At 45.9% G+C, this 15,496-nt stretch overlaps 1 protein-coding gene across 3 annotated transcripts in view; it reads left to right on the top strand.

The window, feature by feature from the left end:
• The window catches only part of LSAMP (limbic system associated membrane protein), a 981,054-nt gene that overhangs the window by 866,928 nt on the left and 98,630 nt on the right, over positions 1-15,496 (top strand). For all 3 annotated transcript variants that reach the window (XM_030471710.1, XM_030471711.1, XM_030471709.1), the window contains one exon: positions 7,281-7,406. In XM_030471710.1, coding sequence (XP_030327570.1) covers positions 7,281-7,406 — 126 coding nt within the window. The remainder of the gene's footprint in view (positions 1-7,280; positions 7,407-15,496) is intronic.

Here is a 15,496-nt window from a genome sequence, read left to right as displayed (position 1 = left end):
GCCCTCCTGCCCTAGTGACAACTTCGTCTCCCTCTGGCTGAGGCTGCAGCATGAATCAGACTGTAAAAAACACATCTTGGGTCTCATGTCGCATTTTGTCTGCAAAGTGCTTCAGAAACATTAGCATCCCTCATCCCAAAGGGTGTCTACATTTTGCTTTCCAGCCCTCAGCTTGCTCCCTTTGCGGACCTAAGCAGCAACAAGCTGTTTCTTGTTATGGTTGTAAAGAGCTGTGATTAGCCTGCTGCACACATAAGAGGGAAATTAAACCATTTAGTTGTGTTTAGGAGCTCAGCCCCTTCTTTAGACCCTCTCTCCCCACTAAACACTTTAACTAAACAATGACTAATGAGGCCAATTTGCTGACAATTAATTGCCCCAGGAAAGGACCCCTAATTGTGGTGAGCAAGGTGGCTGCTCTAAAGCACTCAAGGGCCATATGATGGTCAACCTCCCCCCTACCTCTGCCTGGGGGCTTATTAGTGCCTTTGCATTTGTTGCAAAGTGCTGTTAATTGGGAGCTGGGGATAAGGAAATGAGAACTCTGGAGGCTAATTGATAGGCACCTGCAGAGGGCTTTACTGGCTGCAAAGTTCCCTTGGCTTTGGAGCAAAGTCCTGATGTGTTCTTTTTGCCCTGAAAGCCAGGGGCTCCTATGGATTTGTGGGTGGGAGTCTTAATTTTCCCCAACAGATGGGGGTCCTACTTGCCAGTAGAGAGGAAGGTAAGTAAATAGGCTGGAGGAAGCAACTAACTAACGAGGATATATGGACAGGGTTGTGGTGACTTTCTCCATTTGTATCCAAGGTGCCCTTCCCGGGACAAGCAGTTAGAGCACTTTAATGAAGCTTATGGACTTTCTTAGGAATTTTCAGTAGTATTTGCTTCTTTGTCTTGGGGGGATTAAATAGCTTTTGCTACATCTTAGGTCTGTAGAGTGGGAATAAAAGCTCTCTTTTTGTAATGTATTTTGTGACTTATTGACGAAATACCTGACTGTTAAGCAGGCTTGTAATTTTAAACAGGGGAGTAGCTGTCGCACAGGATACTGCATCTAAGGATCTCATGCAAAGCTCTTTGCCCAAAGGGAGCAGTCAGACTGTGAACTTCCTGTGAGTGTGTTCGCAGGGCTCAGAGCCATCTTACAACTACATTTCCATGTCCCTCTGTTTGCATTTTTCATCCTGCCATACCTGATTTGAGTTCCTAGTCCTGTGCTTTCTGCCCTTGTCTCGCAAACCCACCCTCCTTCTGCACTAAGGTCTTGCGTGAAGCATCATGAAAGCAGAGGGCAACCAATGCAGGAGCCAGAAACTTCTGCCCCATGCCTATGAGTACTTCTTAAACAGAAATACCATTTGTGCTAAGCAGTGGTTCCTATTCCTGTGCTGTATCTAGATGCTCTGATCAAAAGACAGATACATGAACTGTTTGGGAGCTGTGGCGTTGCCAGTTCCAGTATAAATTAGGAAAAGACCTCCAGAAGTGTTGCTGGTTATCGCTCCCAGGTAATATCTCAGGAGGAGTTTTGAGCTCTGAAGGGTTTAGGTCATAAAAGGCAAGCATAACAACAGCAGATGTTTGCGTGTTCTCTTGTTTGCAGTTTCCTTGCTGCCTCCCGTATGCGGCCCCTGGTTTGTAATAACTGCTATAGTGGGTGTTTTTGAGACACGATAATGTTTTGTGGAAACAAATCACTTGTTTCATCTCGAGAGCAACAGTGATTGCACTGGGGGAGTGTGCTCTATTTTTCATGTCTCAGTCTTTCTTATTATTTAAATTAATGTGAGTTGCAGTTGTCATGAAAGTGAAGGATTGATGGCAATTAACAGCCTTGGTGCGAGCAGGTTTTGCACAAGCCTATCCTACCTAGATCTGCCACTGCATCGTGCCTGGGACTAGAATTCCCACACCAGCTCTGCCTTTGCACCCCTCCTGCCCTGCAGCCCCCTCAGCTCTCCCAGCCCAGGGCATCCTGCAGCATCTTTGCCCTTTCCCCGCTCCTGCATTGCAGGTCCCCTGCTCTTCTAATGCAAGATGCACAAGGAAAATGGTTACTGGTTGCTTTGGGGTTTGTTATTTACTGTCAGTGACATGTAAGATGAGATGCTGAGCTGGCATCGGGCTTGTCCTGTAGGCGTGAAATAAAAGAAACAAATATGAGAGTTTTGAGCTGTTCTTCTCAGAGCTCATTTCCATCTCTCCAGAATCTGACCCTGGCATAGGTAGGGCATCCTACCTCCCCAGGGATGGGGCAGTGGGGTACCAGCTGTGCTTCCCTTCACATTGATCTCTGCTCCCCACTGCATCATAAGGTGATTCTAAGTACAGGGTAATGAATACCCCAATTAGAGGGATTCTAAGCACAGGGTGATGAATACCCCATATTACATTTATGCTGAAAGGGCAGAAAAAGCCTGATGATTTTCCATTTCCCATCAGTACCAGAGAGCCTGATAGCGCTTTGCCATGGTCTGTGGAGACAGAAGGGTCCAGCAGCAGCCTGGTCTCCCCTGGAGGAGGGACAAGTTGTCAGGCTGAACATGAAAACACCTGAAAGCCCTGTTTAGCGGCAGTGCTTCCCCTTCTGTGGGTCTGCAGGCTGTGGTTTTGCCTGTGCTAACGGTTCAGAGAGGCCAGGCACAGAAGAGTTTTCCAGTTAAGGGCCGAGACATGGCTGGGCAAAAGGAGGCTGTAACACCCAGAAGATCCTGGTCCCGGGAGGTTTTATTCTCAGCAATCCTTTTTCCAGCAGCCTGGGAACTGTGAAAATATGACATAGCCCACACATGGGAAAAAATAATAAGGTCAAAGCTTCTCATTTTAAGACTGTCCTAAAAAGGTGTGTGCAAAGTAATGACAAGTGCCAAGGAGGCAATGCTAACTGTTGCTGGTGCTGACAGTTGTGGCATTTCAACATGCTGGCTTGACACCCTGAAAATTAAAAGTCTCTGACTTTTTAGCTGAGTGAAATTACTGTCCACTAAGATCCAGTCATTTTTAATGCTAGCTGGCTTTGGAGTTGAAGCAGACAAAGCCAAATGAGGTTTTACATTAATAGGGAAATTACTTCCTGTCCTATGTCCCCTCTTCAGTCTTTCCTTGCCCTCTGAGCAAGGTGGCAGCTGAAGAGAACCAGCCATTATACTCATAACAGGATTTCAGCCTTGGATGCCCTTTTCTCCCTCATCTTAAAAAGTGGCAAGCCAGATAGGACCATCTGGACACATGCTTCTTCTCTTGGGCGTTTGGTCAGCATGGTCCGATCTGTTTGTATTTGCCAAGTTGACTTGATCCTTTGTGAACTAAAATGACTTGACAGCTTTGGGAAGTGGAAGGGTACACATGTCCTAACTGCATCCCCACAGTGGCTTTCACTGCTCTCTCCTCAACCATTTTGGCTGGCATTGCACCATTCTGCTAGGTCCTCTTCCTGCTAGTCCTGCTTGAGCTTAGTCCTTCTTGGTTTATTGTGTGGCTTTTTTTCTTGTTGCAGATGTTAATCCCTTGAGGTTAAGATAAAGTCCCCAAAATGCGGTCTAGCCACTGGTTTTACTCCTGGGCTCTGCTTACCCATGTTTGCCAGCAGACCACAGAGAAGCTGTGTCGAGGATGCTCCAAAGTCATGGTCCTCATGTCCACTAACATTGCAGCTAGGCCACATCACTTGCAGAAATAGCAGCTTCCATTGTTCCCTCTCAGACTAAGCCTCTCTGTCCCCTCCAGTGTGTGTTGGTCTCAGATTTGAAACACAGTATGTACTACAGGTAGCCGTGCTACTGCAGGACTGAGGTGGCCCTCAGAATTACTTTATTCCCTTTAGCAAGAGTAGCGGTTTGGATTTCTGCACCAGAACTTGCAGAACTCTCCCAGCCTGCAGCTCTGCTGCCTGGAGTGATGGAACTCCCCTTACCCAATGGGACAGAAAAGAGAAGGAAGAAGTGCTGCTGAGTCCTGCTAACTCAGTGCTGAGACAGATCTCAGTGTGATGCTGCAAGCTGCTTCTCTGCTTTGGCGTGGCATGAAACCAAAGTGTCTCTTGGCGATGGCAGGGTATTTAATTTCCCAACTGGGGTAATTCCTTTCTGCCACCCTTTATGCACTCTCAGGGCATTAGTTAGCAAAGGCACTTGCTTACTTTCCAAGACCACTGTGAGATTGTTTTGTACTGCCAGGCATTTGCTGTGCAGAATGGGGAGGAGGCACGAAGTGGGTCTGTAGTTAGTAAAACTCTCATGTAGCCCTTGATATGGTGGGATCAAATTCTTTGACAATATCAGCGTTCTCCAAGAATGCTTATTTGGTTTTGTTCTGATGCCTCCTACCTCTTCCTACGTGCGCAGACACAGTGCCGGTGGCTTGCAGTGAATCACCAATGTGCAATGTAGCAGGGCTTGCATTTGTCAGGGGATTTTGCTTTGAGAGGAAAGGGATCATTTTCTGCTGTGTTTTGCTTTACCCACTACTGTGCTGCCAGGGAGATGTCCCTACTCTGACAATCCTTCCCTCCAGGGAAGGGGACCATTCTCTCCAGCTGCAGTCAACAATTCCCCCAGCTTTGCTTTGGTTGCTTCACTATCAGCCATCAATTGTAGCTCTTGAGTAGCAAACCACCTTCTGAGATCCCTTCTTCCTTGCTGGTGCCAGTTAGAAGAGGTTGCTGAGGGCCTCATTCAGGCAAGTTTTGCATATCTCCAGAGATGGGGTTTCCACCACTTCTCTGGGCAACCTATTCCTGTCTTTGACCTCCCCAAAGTAAAAGCTTTTTCCTCATTTCAAGTCAGGATTTTCCCCACATTGCAGCTCACGTCTGCTGCTTGTCACTGTTCACTGCACACCTCTGAGAAAAAACTGTGTTCTCTGCACCTTCCCACTAGCTATTTGTAGACAGCAATAGTGTGTCCCCTCAGCCTTCTCTTCTTTAGGCTGAACAGGCCCAGCTGTCTTAGATTCTCTTTGTACACCACATGCTATAGCCCTCTGGCCATCTTGGGAGCCCTTCAGTGGACTTACTCCAGTTTGTCAATTGCCTGCTTGCACTGGGGAGCCCAAAACTGATGTAGTGCTTCAGATGCTAATAAGTACCATATGAAGGGATTTCATAGAATCAGAGAATGGTTTGGTTTGGAAGGGACATTAAAGCTCATCCAGTTCCAACCCCCTGCCACGGGCAGGGACACCTTCCACTAGAGCAGGTTGCTCCAAGCCCCTGTGTCCAACCTGGCCTTGAACACTGCCAGGGATGGGGCAGCCACAGCTTCTCTGGGCACCCTGTGCCAGCGCCTCAGCACCCTCACAGGGAACAACTTCTTCATAATGTCTAATCTAAATCTATCCTCTTCCAGTTTAAAGCCATTCTCCCTTGTCCTGTCACTACATGCCCTTGTAAAAAGTCCCTCCCCAGCATTCTTGTAGCCCCCTTTAGGTAATGACAAGTCACCCTTCCAGTCTCCCAGGTCTCCTTCTCTTCAGAAGACCTCCTCTGTGCCTTCTCTTCTGCAGGCTGAACAACTCTCTCAGCCTGTCTTCACAGCAGAGCTGCTCCAGCCCTCTGATCATCTTTGTGGACCTTCTCTGGCCTCACTCCACCAGGTCCACATCTTTCTTATGTTGTGGGCCCCAGAGCAGACCGCAGATAGGGTCTCATGAAAGCAGACTAAATATAATCACTTCCCTCCACTTATGCGGCAACACTCTTGCTAATACAACCCAGGATGCTTAATCTTTGCTGCAAGGGCATACTGCAAACTCATACTGAACCTGCTGAACCCCCAGATCTCATGGACTGCTTGATCCCAGCACTTTCACCCTCCCAGCAAACATCAGGGTGGTTGAGGGCCCTCACAGGGACTGTGATTGTGAAGCTTCTTCTATCAGCCTAAAGCACTTTTTGTCTACTGCCTCTGCTTAATCAGATGGTTGGTAGCAGACACCAACCAACAGAGGTGGCACTGTGATGTCCTTTTTTCCTTATGCCCAAGGTCCCTGCTAGCTCACCACCCAGAGCTGGGTTCCTCCAAGGCGGTCCCATGGTCATAGATGTTAAAGTGTTGTCCATGAGTTTGGGGGCTCAAGATTTGTGGGGTGTAAATGATATTCCTACGAATCCAACAACACAGCTGGAAGGGGTGAGTTACTCTCTTTAGACTTCATTTCGTTTTCCCCACCTCGCTCGTAGGCAGCTTTGCCTCAAAAGGACCATCAGCCTCTCTTGCCAAGGAGGGGAAGGAGAGGTTGTTGTCTGTTTACTCTGTGGTAAGCAAAGCAGAAAATGATGATGTTTCATTCCTCGCTACACACAAATTCGGAAGCTGAATATATATTATAAAAAAAAAAAAAATAAATTAGAAGATTCCCTTTTATCAAACTCCCTCGCCGCCTCTGGGGTGTGAAGTGTGGAAGCAAGGCATGGATGTGACAGAGGAGGGACTGCAACAGCCTGCTTTGCTTGGAGGCTGATACACTGGCATGCTCCATACTTGGAGGTACTTGTTCAGGTCCTATTGCGGTCACTTTGGTCCCATGACACAAACTCACTTGGAAAGTCTTTAAGGATCCTGAATGCCAGAGCCGTGGCTGGTCCTGTGAATCTTTAAAGACTCTACTATGCTTCTGGTGCTGCGCCATGCTGTGGGCAGCCCATGGGGGATCCCTCTTGGCTGAAAGATGTTGCAGAAACCTTCCTACTGTCACTGTTGTGCCTTCCCTCAGCAAATTCCCATTACCCATGGTGCGTGTCCCTGCTTCTCACCTCGTCACAGCAGTGAAATGAGCTTAACAGCTCCCCGCTTCAATGCCCAGTGAGCATTTGGTTGCGTGAGCAGCAGAGCAGGGCTGTGGATAACAGCATGGGTTCTGTCAGCCCGTGGGAGGTAGCAATAACTAATACCTGAATCAATGTTTAGCACCCTGCAGGAGGACGTAGAGCTGTGTCTGGGACTGTTTGGAGTGTAAAATTAGCTGGGACAGTGCTTGGAGCCTGTTGATCCCTCCCATTCAGCCTTAGGGTAGTTCTTAAAGGTTATTTGATGAAGGCCTCCAAACCTGCCCAAACAGAAAGCATCACGGTTGCAGCAAAGGCCATTTCTACCTGCATATGCTTGAAGCAGTGGTACATATTATTATGATCTGATTTCAGAAACCCAGGTAGTAATGAGGAGTGCAGCCTGTGAGAGGAATCTGTGGCTGCCTCTGCTTAGTAGTTAGGTAGGTTAATGAGTCGGACAGGCTGCCATCCAGAAGTCTGGCTAACAAGGTCCAACTTCCTTTTGTCTTCACAGTTCCACCAAAGATCTCCAATATCTCCTCGGACATCACCGTGAATGAGGGCAGCAACGTAACCCTGGTTTGCATGGCAAATGGGCGTCCTGAGCCTGTCATCACCTGGAGGCACCTCACCCCAACAGGTAAGAGACCCAACCGGACTCAACTGTGCTGGTGATTTGTGAACTGTTCAGTAGTTTCCTTCTCTTCCAACATCAATAGGAAATTTCAGTAGCAATGCAGGCAGCTGTAAGGCAAGTGGCAAGAATCTTAAATGCACTGCAAGCTTGTTTTGCAGCGTGGTTTCCCAGGCACAATAACCAGGTTGCCCGAGGGAACAAATTAAATTACTTCAGGAGATGCTCTACAGAATTGGACCTGTAATTCTATTTAGCTTTGGTCTTCATCTAGTTGTCCCAATCTCTACTGCTAGTAATGCATCGCACGGTGGTGGAGAAAAAACACTGCTGGTGCCAGAGAGAGGGGGAAGGATTTCTGTTTAGATGTTACACAAAGAGGTTCTTCCGAAACCATGGAATTTGCTTCCCACTGGTCTGCCTTAAAAGAGAGAGGCAAACAGTGGCACAGATTATTTCATATTACTGTCCATTTTGGCAGACAGTCTTCTTGTGTCTTGTGAGGTGAGTAAAGAAGACTTTTGATCTCTGCAAGAGGGGTGAGGAGCAGGATGGAGACAGAATAAAGGAGAACTCACCAGCTTTGTTCTGCTATCTAGCTGTGCTTTCCATGCTCAGGGATGTGGCAAGCTTGGAAGGAGAATATGCTTTCAGTAGTCAGACTCCGTAGGGTGGTTAGCACCTTGGGTTGCAAGGAAACCTTCACCCCCTAAAGATTTATCAGTAGGATGGGAACAAGAGCTGTTTCCCTTCCTCTGTGTCATGTCCTTTGAGAAGAACTCTTTATCTGATTTCTTCTGCTGTCAGATAGTCTTTCATCTAAATTGTGTGGGGAAAGCATTGGCAGCTCCATATGAATAGTCTTCTGTGATATTCCCATATATGTAAAGGGTTAAAGAGCATTCAAGGTAGGCAGAGCACAAGCTTTCTGCATGTGTTACAGACGGTCAAGCTATCTACTGCAATTCAGCAGCTATAAAAGGGGATAGCATTGCAGAAAGAAGGTTGGAGAGAGAAAGGGAAAATGACACATTGCAGCAGAGCTCAATCCAGGGGCTGCATCCAGAGGAGCCCCTGGATTTGGGGCCTATGGTTCAGATTGGGGTTACTCAAATTTCCTGTCTCATCCTTTCAGCTGAACCAAAGTCCTCCTGAGCTTTCATGTATGTGAAAGCCAGATATATGTTTGGATGATACACAAGTCGTATTTCCAGCCCATTGCTTGAAATACCAAAAGAAGGAAGATGGGGAAAGACTGCCAAGAAGAGGTGGGAGGAGCACAGCTGATGAGGGAACACTACTCCTCTGTGGTATCATCATCACCTGACATTCCTCATCTGCTGTTTTCAGTATTAAGCATTACTGTTCCATGTGCATATGTAGGGAAATAGAACCTACTTTTTTCACCTTGAATTATGTATGTAGAATTTTCTATCTGTGGCATTTCTGCTCATGAAATTTATTTCATATATAATTTTCCATCTTACTGCTGTGTCAGTCTTTCAGTCCTCCAACTCTTTCTTGTATTCAAGTAAGAGATACTCCCTAGGTAATCCATGAGCACAGCCTAACATTGCCCAAGTTAAGGGCATTACAAGGATGCCTGCTTAAATCCTGATGAAAACTAAGGCTTGCTACACAAGATGTGTTGTTCAGAGCAGCAGTAATAAGATTCTGTCCTGACTCATCACTTTGGCTGCATGTTTGTGCTTTGTGGTTCTTTTGCAGCTGTACCACCTACTCCATTGTTTCAGACACAGACTTCTTTTCTCCCTTTCAAAAAGGCTCCTCAGCCAGAACGATGGTTTGCTCTATCCCTGTTAGTGAGCAACAGGACTGGGGAATCCCATCCCCGTTTTGATTCCAGGGTCAGTTCTCCTGGGTCTGATTTTCAGTTTTACACCATCCCCCTTCACATCTTTCCTCCCGTGCTGTGTGTCTCAGAGGTGTTGCCTTCTTAGCACCCCTCAGCACCATCTCACTGACCCCCTTCCAATCCATCCTCAGAGCTCCTGCTACACTGGAGCCTGCCAAGCACCCCTTTCACAATCAACTAGAGCCAGGGATGAAGGGCAGGCATCCCAGTCTGTCACCTCCAGGTCTCACTGCTTGCTGTTCTCTCTCTTTCTCCCCATCTCAACCCATCTGTTATCTTTTATGGGTACAGAGGAACTGCTTTCATGCAAACATCAAGTCTTTTGAACAGCAGGTAGCCCAATAAGGCACTTGTCCCAAAATGGGGACAGAAGGGCTTCTTTGGAATGTTTTACTTGAGATTGACATTAATACAGATTCCAAACCTATTCCATAGCTGCTGCAGTTAGAAACACGTCTTATCTTGGAATCTCCCTTCCCCAGAACCGTAAGGCATTTTGGCTCCATTTATGCTAGTTTTGAAGACATCTGCTATGTATCAAAGAGCTATTTTAGATCATAGTAAAGCTTTCTAAAATATATCTCTCTCCTTGGATTTTTTCACAGTTAAATTCATGACCTCAGAATGAGGAGAATAAGCAGTACTGAGCTTGTGTAGGAGGTTTTGAATGGACAGGTTGTGAAATTAAACCAGCACTGGTGGGGCAAGAGAGCCAAATTACTTTTTCCCTGTGCACTCTCTTCAAGGAGTTCATTAGTGAATTGTCTGCTGTTTCTTTCACTCATTGGTTCCGTCAGTAGTGTTTGTTGGCTAATTACCTGAGTTAGGACCACAGAAATGATTTATTTCTTGTTGCCTGAGAAGACACAAATGTAAAGGGAAAGCAGCGTTGCTACTTATGCAAAGAAGGCAGGGATGCATGTGATAATTCATTTAAATGCTTCTGGATCTCAGGAGTGATCATAGCTCGCTTGTCTGCCTATCTGGGAAGTTAAAACATTTGGTTTATATAATGATTTATATAATGCTGGTCCTTCAGTGAACAGTTGAAGTAGGCATTTTTCTCACACCAACTGTAAATCCCCAAGCCCTGAAGCAACCCAGAGATAAAAACCCTCTCCTTACCCTGTGAGATAAGTCCTTGCCTTCCACTTCCAATCCGCTTCAGATGACTGACTGGGTTTTGACAGAGCAGGTGGAGGGGGTCAACCAGACCTTTTTCTTTCTTATCCAACATGCTGTAGAACATTGGTAACCTGGTCTAATTAGTCGTGGATAGTTTAACAGGCATTGCCTGGGAGCTCAGAAAGCTTCATTACCTCTTCTTCTTAAGCCAGCAGTGACCACAGCAGCCCTAGAACTGGATTTGTTAGGAAACTGGTTTGTTCAGTTTGAGCGGGACGAAGTATTGATGATTTTCTGTATAGACTACATGAGTTAGCAGTTGTCAGCAGTAGAAATAATTCACATGGGGATATGCTATTGTCTCTCATCTCTTGAAAGGGACAGACCCAGATTGTCCCTTCTGTGACTTTGTACAAAGAGTAGGTGTTATCCTATTGTTTTCCCCTCCTTGATATTAACTCATAACCTACATGATCCATGTCCACAAAGGGATAGATTATTTTTCCATCACTGAATGCAAATTTCCAGTAGTTGCACCACAGCCTGGACAAGGTCCCAGCACAGGGCCATGTATCATGAATGTTAACATACTCTGTGTGGGCTACCAGAGGTAGTCTACCCATCTATGATTTGTTATGTTGAGGTGCTCTGTTTTATCTATGATCTATGTTCATCCCTATGGGGCTCAGCTCAAGGCTGAACGGTTGAAGCTTTACTGGTTGTGCATAACCAGATGGGGAGCAAACAATTTAGATTCCCAAAGCACCTATGGAGTGTGAAACCTGCATGAAATCACCAAATATCTTATTCCTGATCCAGCTTCTCCAGTCTCAGCCTCAGCCCAGCAAGGCCACTCGATAGAGAGCAGTCGGGATTCTCCCAAATTCCATCTGACAGTCTGCAGATACCCACTTTGGCTCAGAAAGGGAGCTTAGTTATTACAGTGGTAATCACAGCATAAACACCATTCTAGAGCAAAGCAGATAAGTATTGATTGCAACACCTAAGTTTCATGTCACAGCATAAAATGAAAAGAGATGGGAAGGCTTGTCAAATATGCCATTCTGATTCTCCCTAGAGGGTATTAGAAATTCTTATTGAGTCTTAGAGAATTTACTATAGCCTGGGAAGTTTAGAAAGGATAGAAAATACAGAAGAGTGCCTGCATGCTCTGTGTAATTGAGATGGTATACATATAATATGTTTATAAACAGCTGTAGAACTCATTGCCATGGAAAGTTATTTAAAGATGAGAACTTGGCAAGACTCTTAACAGTTTGTGTGTTCCTGAGGATAATGTGACAAATCTGGATATTCTTGTTATTCACAACAAAAATATTGAAAAGGATGTTAAACTTCATGCTTTGGGGCTCAGTTACTTGAGATGGGGATGAGACCTAAACTGAAAGAGACAGATTATCTCACACCCCTGCTCACTTATGTGTCTTCCTTCAGTGCATGCCAGTCTCCTTGTAGGGCTGAACATGAGGGAAGCAAAGAGCTGTCTGAAAGCATGAGATTTAAGAAGGCCATATTGTTCACATGGACAACTTTGATCATTGTGCCCTGTGTTTTTTTGCTTCTCATTGCTAAGTCCAAAGCTTTTCTACTGCAATTTGCGTTGGGCAGGAGAAGCCAGTTTATGTCCAAAACCAGTAACAAACAGAAAACCCCCAGCCAGAGTCACCACAAGTCAACCCTGTAGGCACTAGGTAGTTGTGGAGGCCTACTAGGATGCTGGAGAGGGACTTTTCATCAGGGGCTGTAGCAATAGGACAAGGGGTGATGGGTTTAAACTTAAACAGAGGAAGTTCAGGTTAAATATAAGGAAGAAGTTCTTTACTGTGAGGGTGGTGAGGCGCTGGCACAGGGTGCCCAAAGACATGGTGAATGCTCCATCCCTGGCAGCATTCAAGGCCAGGTTGGACAGAGCCCTGGGAGACATGGTCTAGTGTGAGGTGTCCCTGCCCATGGCAGGGGATTGGAATTAGATGATCTTAAGGTCCTCTCCAACTCTAACTATTTTATGATTCTATGTGTGGGAAGGGGATTTTCTGGTTACCTAAACCATTTGGATTTAGTCCACCTCTCTGCTGCAGTCTTAAAACCTCAGTAAAACAGTTCTGGAGCGTTGCTTTGGGACGTTGGAGTGTTTGGGGGGTTTTATTTGTGTTTGAGGGGTTTTTTTGGGGGCGTTACTGTGTCAGCTCTTATGTCACAACCTTCTCCCCCTCCAACTGCCTTTGCCTGATGAGGAAACTTTAGATTTCGAGGATACTTGTTTGACCTTGCATTTTACGATGTTAGGGGGCAACTGATGATTTTTTAACCAAGTCTCTTTTTCCTCCTGTTTTCTTTTTAGTTTTGGCTTTGGCTTTGTTATTTTTCTTTCTCCTTGCATACTCAAAATACTCTCTGGCAAAAAAATGTGCTCTCATCTTCCACACAAACGTCTCATTTTGCCTCTTATACATTCCCAGTTTGTTTTAGGCCTCTTTCTGAGATATCTTTTTCTCTTTTGGTCTGGTCTTCATCTTGTCCAAAATTATAGGGGAAAAAAGAAGGATGCTGGCTCACAAAGAGCCTGGGAAACAAGCCAAATTTTCGGCTTTTTCAGGGCTTCTCCAAAAGGCATCCAAAGTTGTTTCAACCTCTATTTGCTCCCTGCTTTCGCTGGCTCCACACTTTTTAACTTGTTCGGAAGTACCCTCTTCTTAGTGCATGGCCCACATCAGGAGCCTCCTTGCCCCATTCCTCGCCTGTAATAAACCTAAGTCCTGAACATGCTCTCTCCCCAACACACTGGAGGGCTTTGATTTCTTCCTTCTGTGCCCAGAGACACATACAATGCCCAGAGATCCCCCCTGTTGTAACAGTGCTCCATTCAGTTGCTGTGGTCTGCGATGCTGTTTCAGTACAAAACACTGTTGAGGCATGAAACATTCGTTTTCTTAACAGCTTTGATTTCTCTCTCCTGTCCCATGGCAAAGAGGGAGAGCAGAGCCTCAACTATTTTGACATTTCTGGGGAACAGGTTGCTGTGAGGAGGGAATTTCCCCAATCAGCAGTGATTGGAGAGGAGCATCTGGAGTCTGCTGGTCAGTGCTTGGCTGCTCCACCTCTGGCAAGAATCTCTGTGCAGTTGGTGGCAAGATGGGGTGGTTGAGCACCAAGCTGGTGGCCTTCCTGCCACACAGAAATGATGTCCTTTACAGCAGGTTGGAGTCTTGTAGAGTTGCCAGAAGGCTGCTCGGTAAAACTGAGCACCCCAGATTCTAAATTCTAAATCTTCCATAATTAATGGCGACAGGAAAAGGAATTGCCATACGCTGCCATAATAGGATCTCAGTAGCAGGTTAATGAGCCTTACCAAATTCTCTATCATTCCCACCAGCACAAAACCATTGAAATCAAGGGACTTTTCTGCCATGACTAAGACAAAAAGAGGACAGGTCTGCTGCCTACTCTGCTTAGCATGGTAGATTCTGCCTGTCTGTCTGTCTTGCCCCTCTTCTGTTGTGTTCCAAACCTTCCATCAAGCACTCTTGTATCCTACCTATAAGTACTCAACTGCAGCAAAAGAAATTGCCTGAAGAGAATGTTATTGAGTTCAAGACACTGACGATTGTGTGTGTTATCGTGTCTCCCTCTAGTGATCTGAACTCAGGAGTCTGCTTTGGGTCTGTTGTGCTTGGAGGTACTCATTTGGTGGCAGAGCTTCTCTGGGTTCACATGGGCAGACTGCTGATGTTTTAGGACTGTGGGTCCCTTTTCCTCTGCCATCTGGAGGTCATATTCCCCACTGGCAGCTCCGTGTTTACAGCTGTAGTTCGCATCTGAGAATTTAAACGTGCTTGTAAAGATGCAGAGAGGTTGAGTGTGAATTAGAGAGAGAAAAAAAAATCACAGCATTTTAAATTTAATACTTTCAATCCAAACATCCTGAAGAAGAAAATGGAGAGCCTGCACTTTTTTCTCCCCTGTAGCTGTAATCTATAAGTACTTTCACTTTAGGCAAGCATATTTCTCACTCTCTCTTCACAGTAGGAAAGAGACACACTAATAAAAGGGGAATGTTAAGGTAGTAGCTTATAGCTGCTCCCTGCATATTCTTTTTGTTGCATTTAAAGAGAGTGACTTCACCATTTTTGTTATTATGCTGTCACGAGGCTTCAACTGGTCTCAATGGCTTCAGTGGCTGATATATTCTGCACTGAAGTTAGAACTACTGTCTCTACCTCATCTAAGGACCTGAGTGAACATGGATGACAACACAGGAGTCTTGCCTGGACAGTGATGTCTGGAGGGAATTTCCCAAACTCCTTCACCCTTTCTAGCTTCTCCCTTATAATCATCCGACGGTCTCTTGCCTCTGCCTCCGCACCCACATCAATCCCACTGATGAAGCCACTTGGCTTAGCTATCCCAGCTCTAGTGATAGCTGGAAAATAGTGAGGGGCAGACAGAGAGGACAAGCAGGATTATTTGCAAGAGCCTCCTGTACAGAGGTAAACCTAGGGCAAAGCAAAAGCCAGCTTTGGGGGGTAAGACATCCCTAACCTGCTTGCCATGCTGACCGTAGCAAGGTCAGGTATCATTCAGCCTCCTCCAGTGTGGAGCTTTATTCCCGTTTTGAATACACTCGTAGTGGAAGTGGGAGGCTCCCAGCTGAAGGCAATGAGCTATTTTGGTAATGAAAGGCTGCAGCAGGCCCTGGTGTTGTGAACAATTATGCTCTCTTTCCTTCCTCGGCCTCTTTTCTGAGCCTTTCAGAAACGTGTCTTCAGAACATCCCCCCCTTTCCTGTCTGAAGAAAAACATGAGACTGAAATCATGATTCAGGGATTTATGGGGTTTTTTTAGGGGGTGCAGGTACAGAAGTGTTGTTTTTATTTCTTCTTCAGTTACTTTTTCTTTCTGAACAGCAGAAAAACATGGAAAATACGACTCTTCTCATGTAGTTTTTCTTTTTTCGTGCACTGGCTGAACAAATCATCCTTTCTCATAAACTCACAGTGAGTGCCCACCGCAGTGTTACTGCAGCACAGGAGCAATGCAGGCAGCAGCAGGGAGGCTGAGAGGGGATGCTGAGTGC

The sequence above is a fragment of the Strigops habroptila genome, chromosome 2 (genome assembly GCF_004027225.2).
Source record: "Strigops habroptila isolate Jane chromosome 2, bStrHab1.2.pri, whole genome shotgun sequence".
NCBI classification, from domain to species: Eukaryota; Metazoa; Chordata; class Aves; order Psittaciformes; family Psittacidae; genus Strigops; species Strigops habroptila.
Note: the sequence above shows the minus strand (reverse complement) of the source record. Positions and strands in the feature narration are given on the sequence as shown.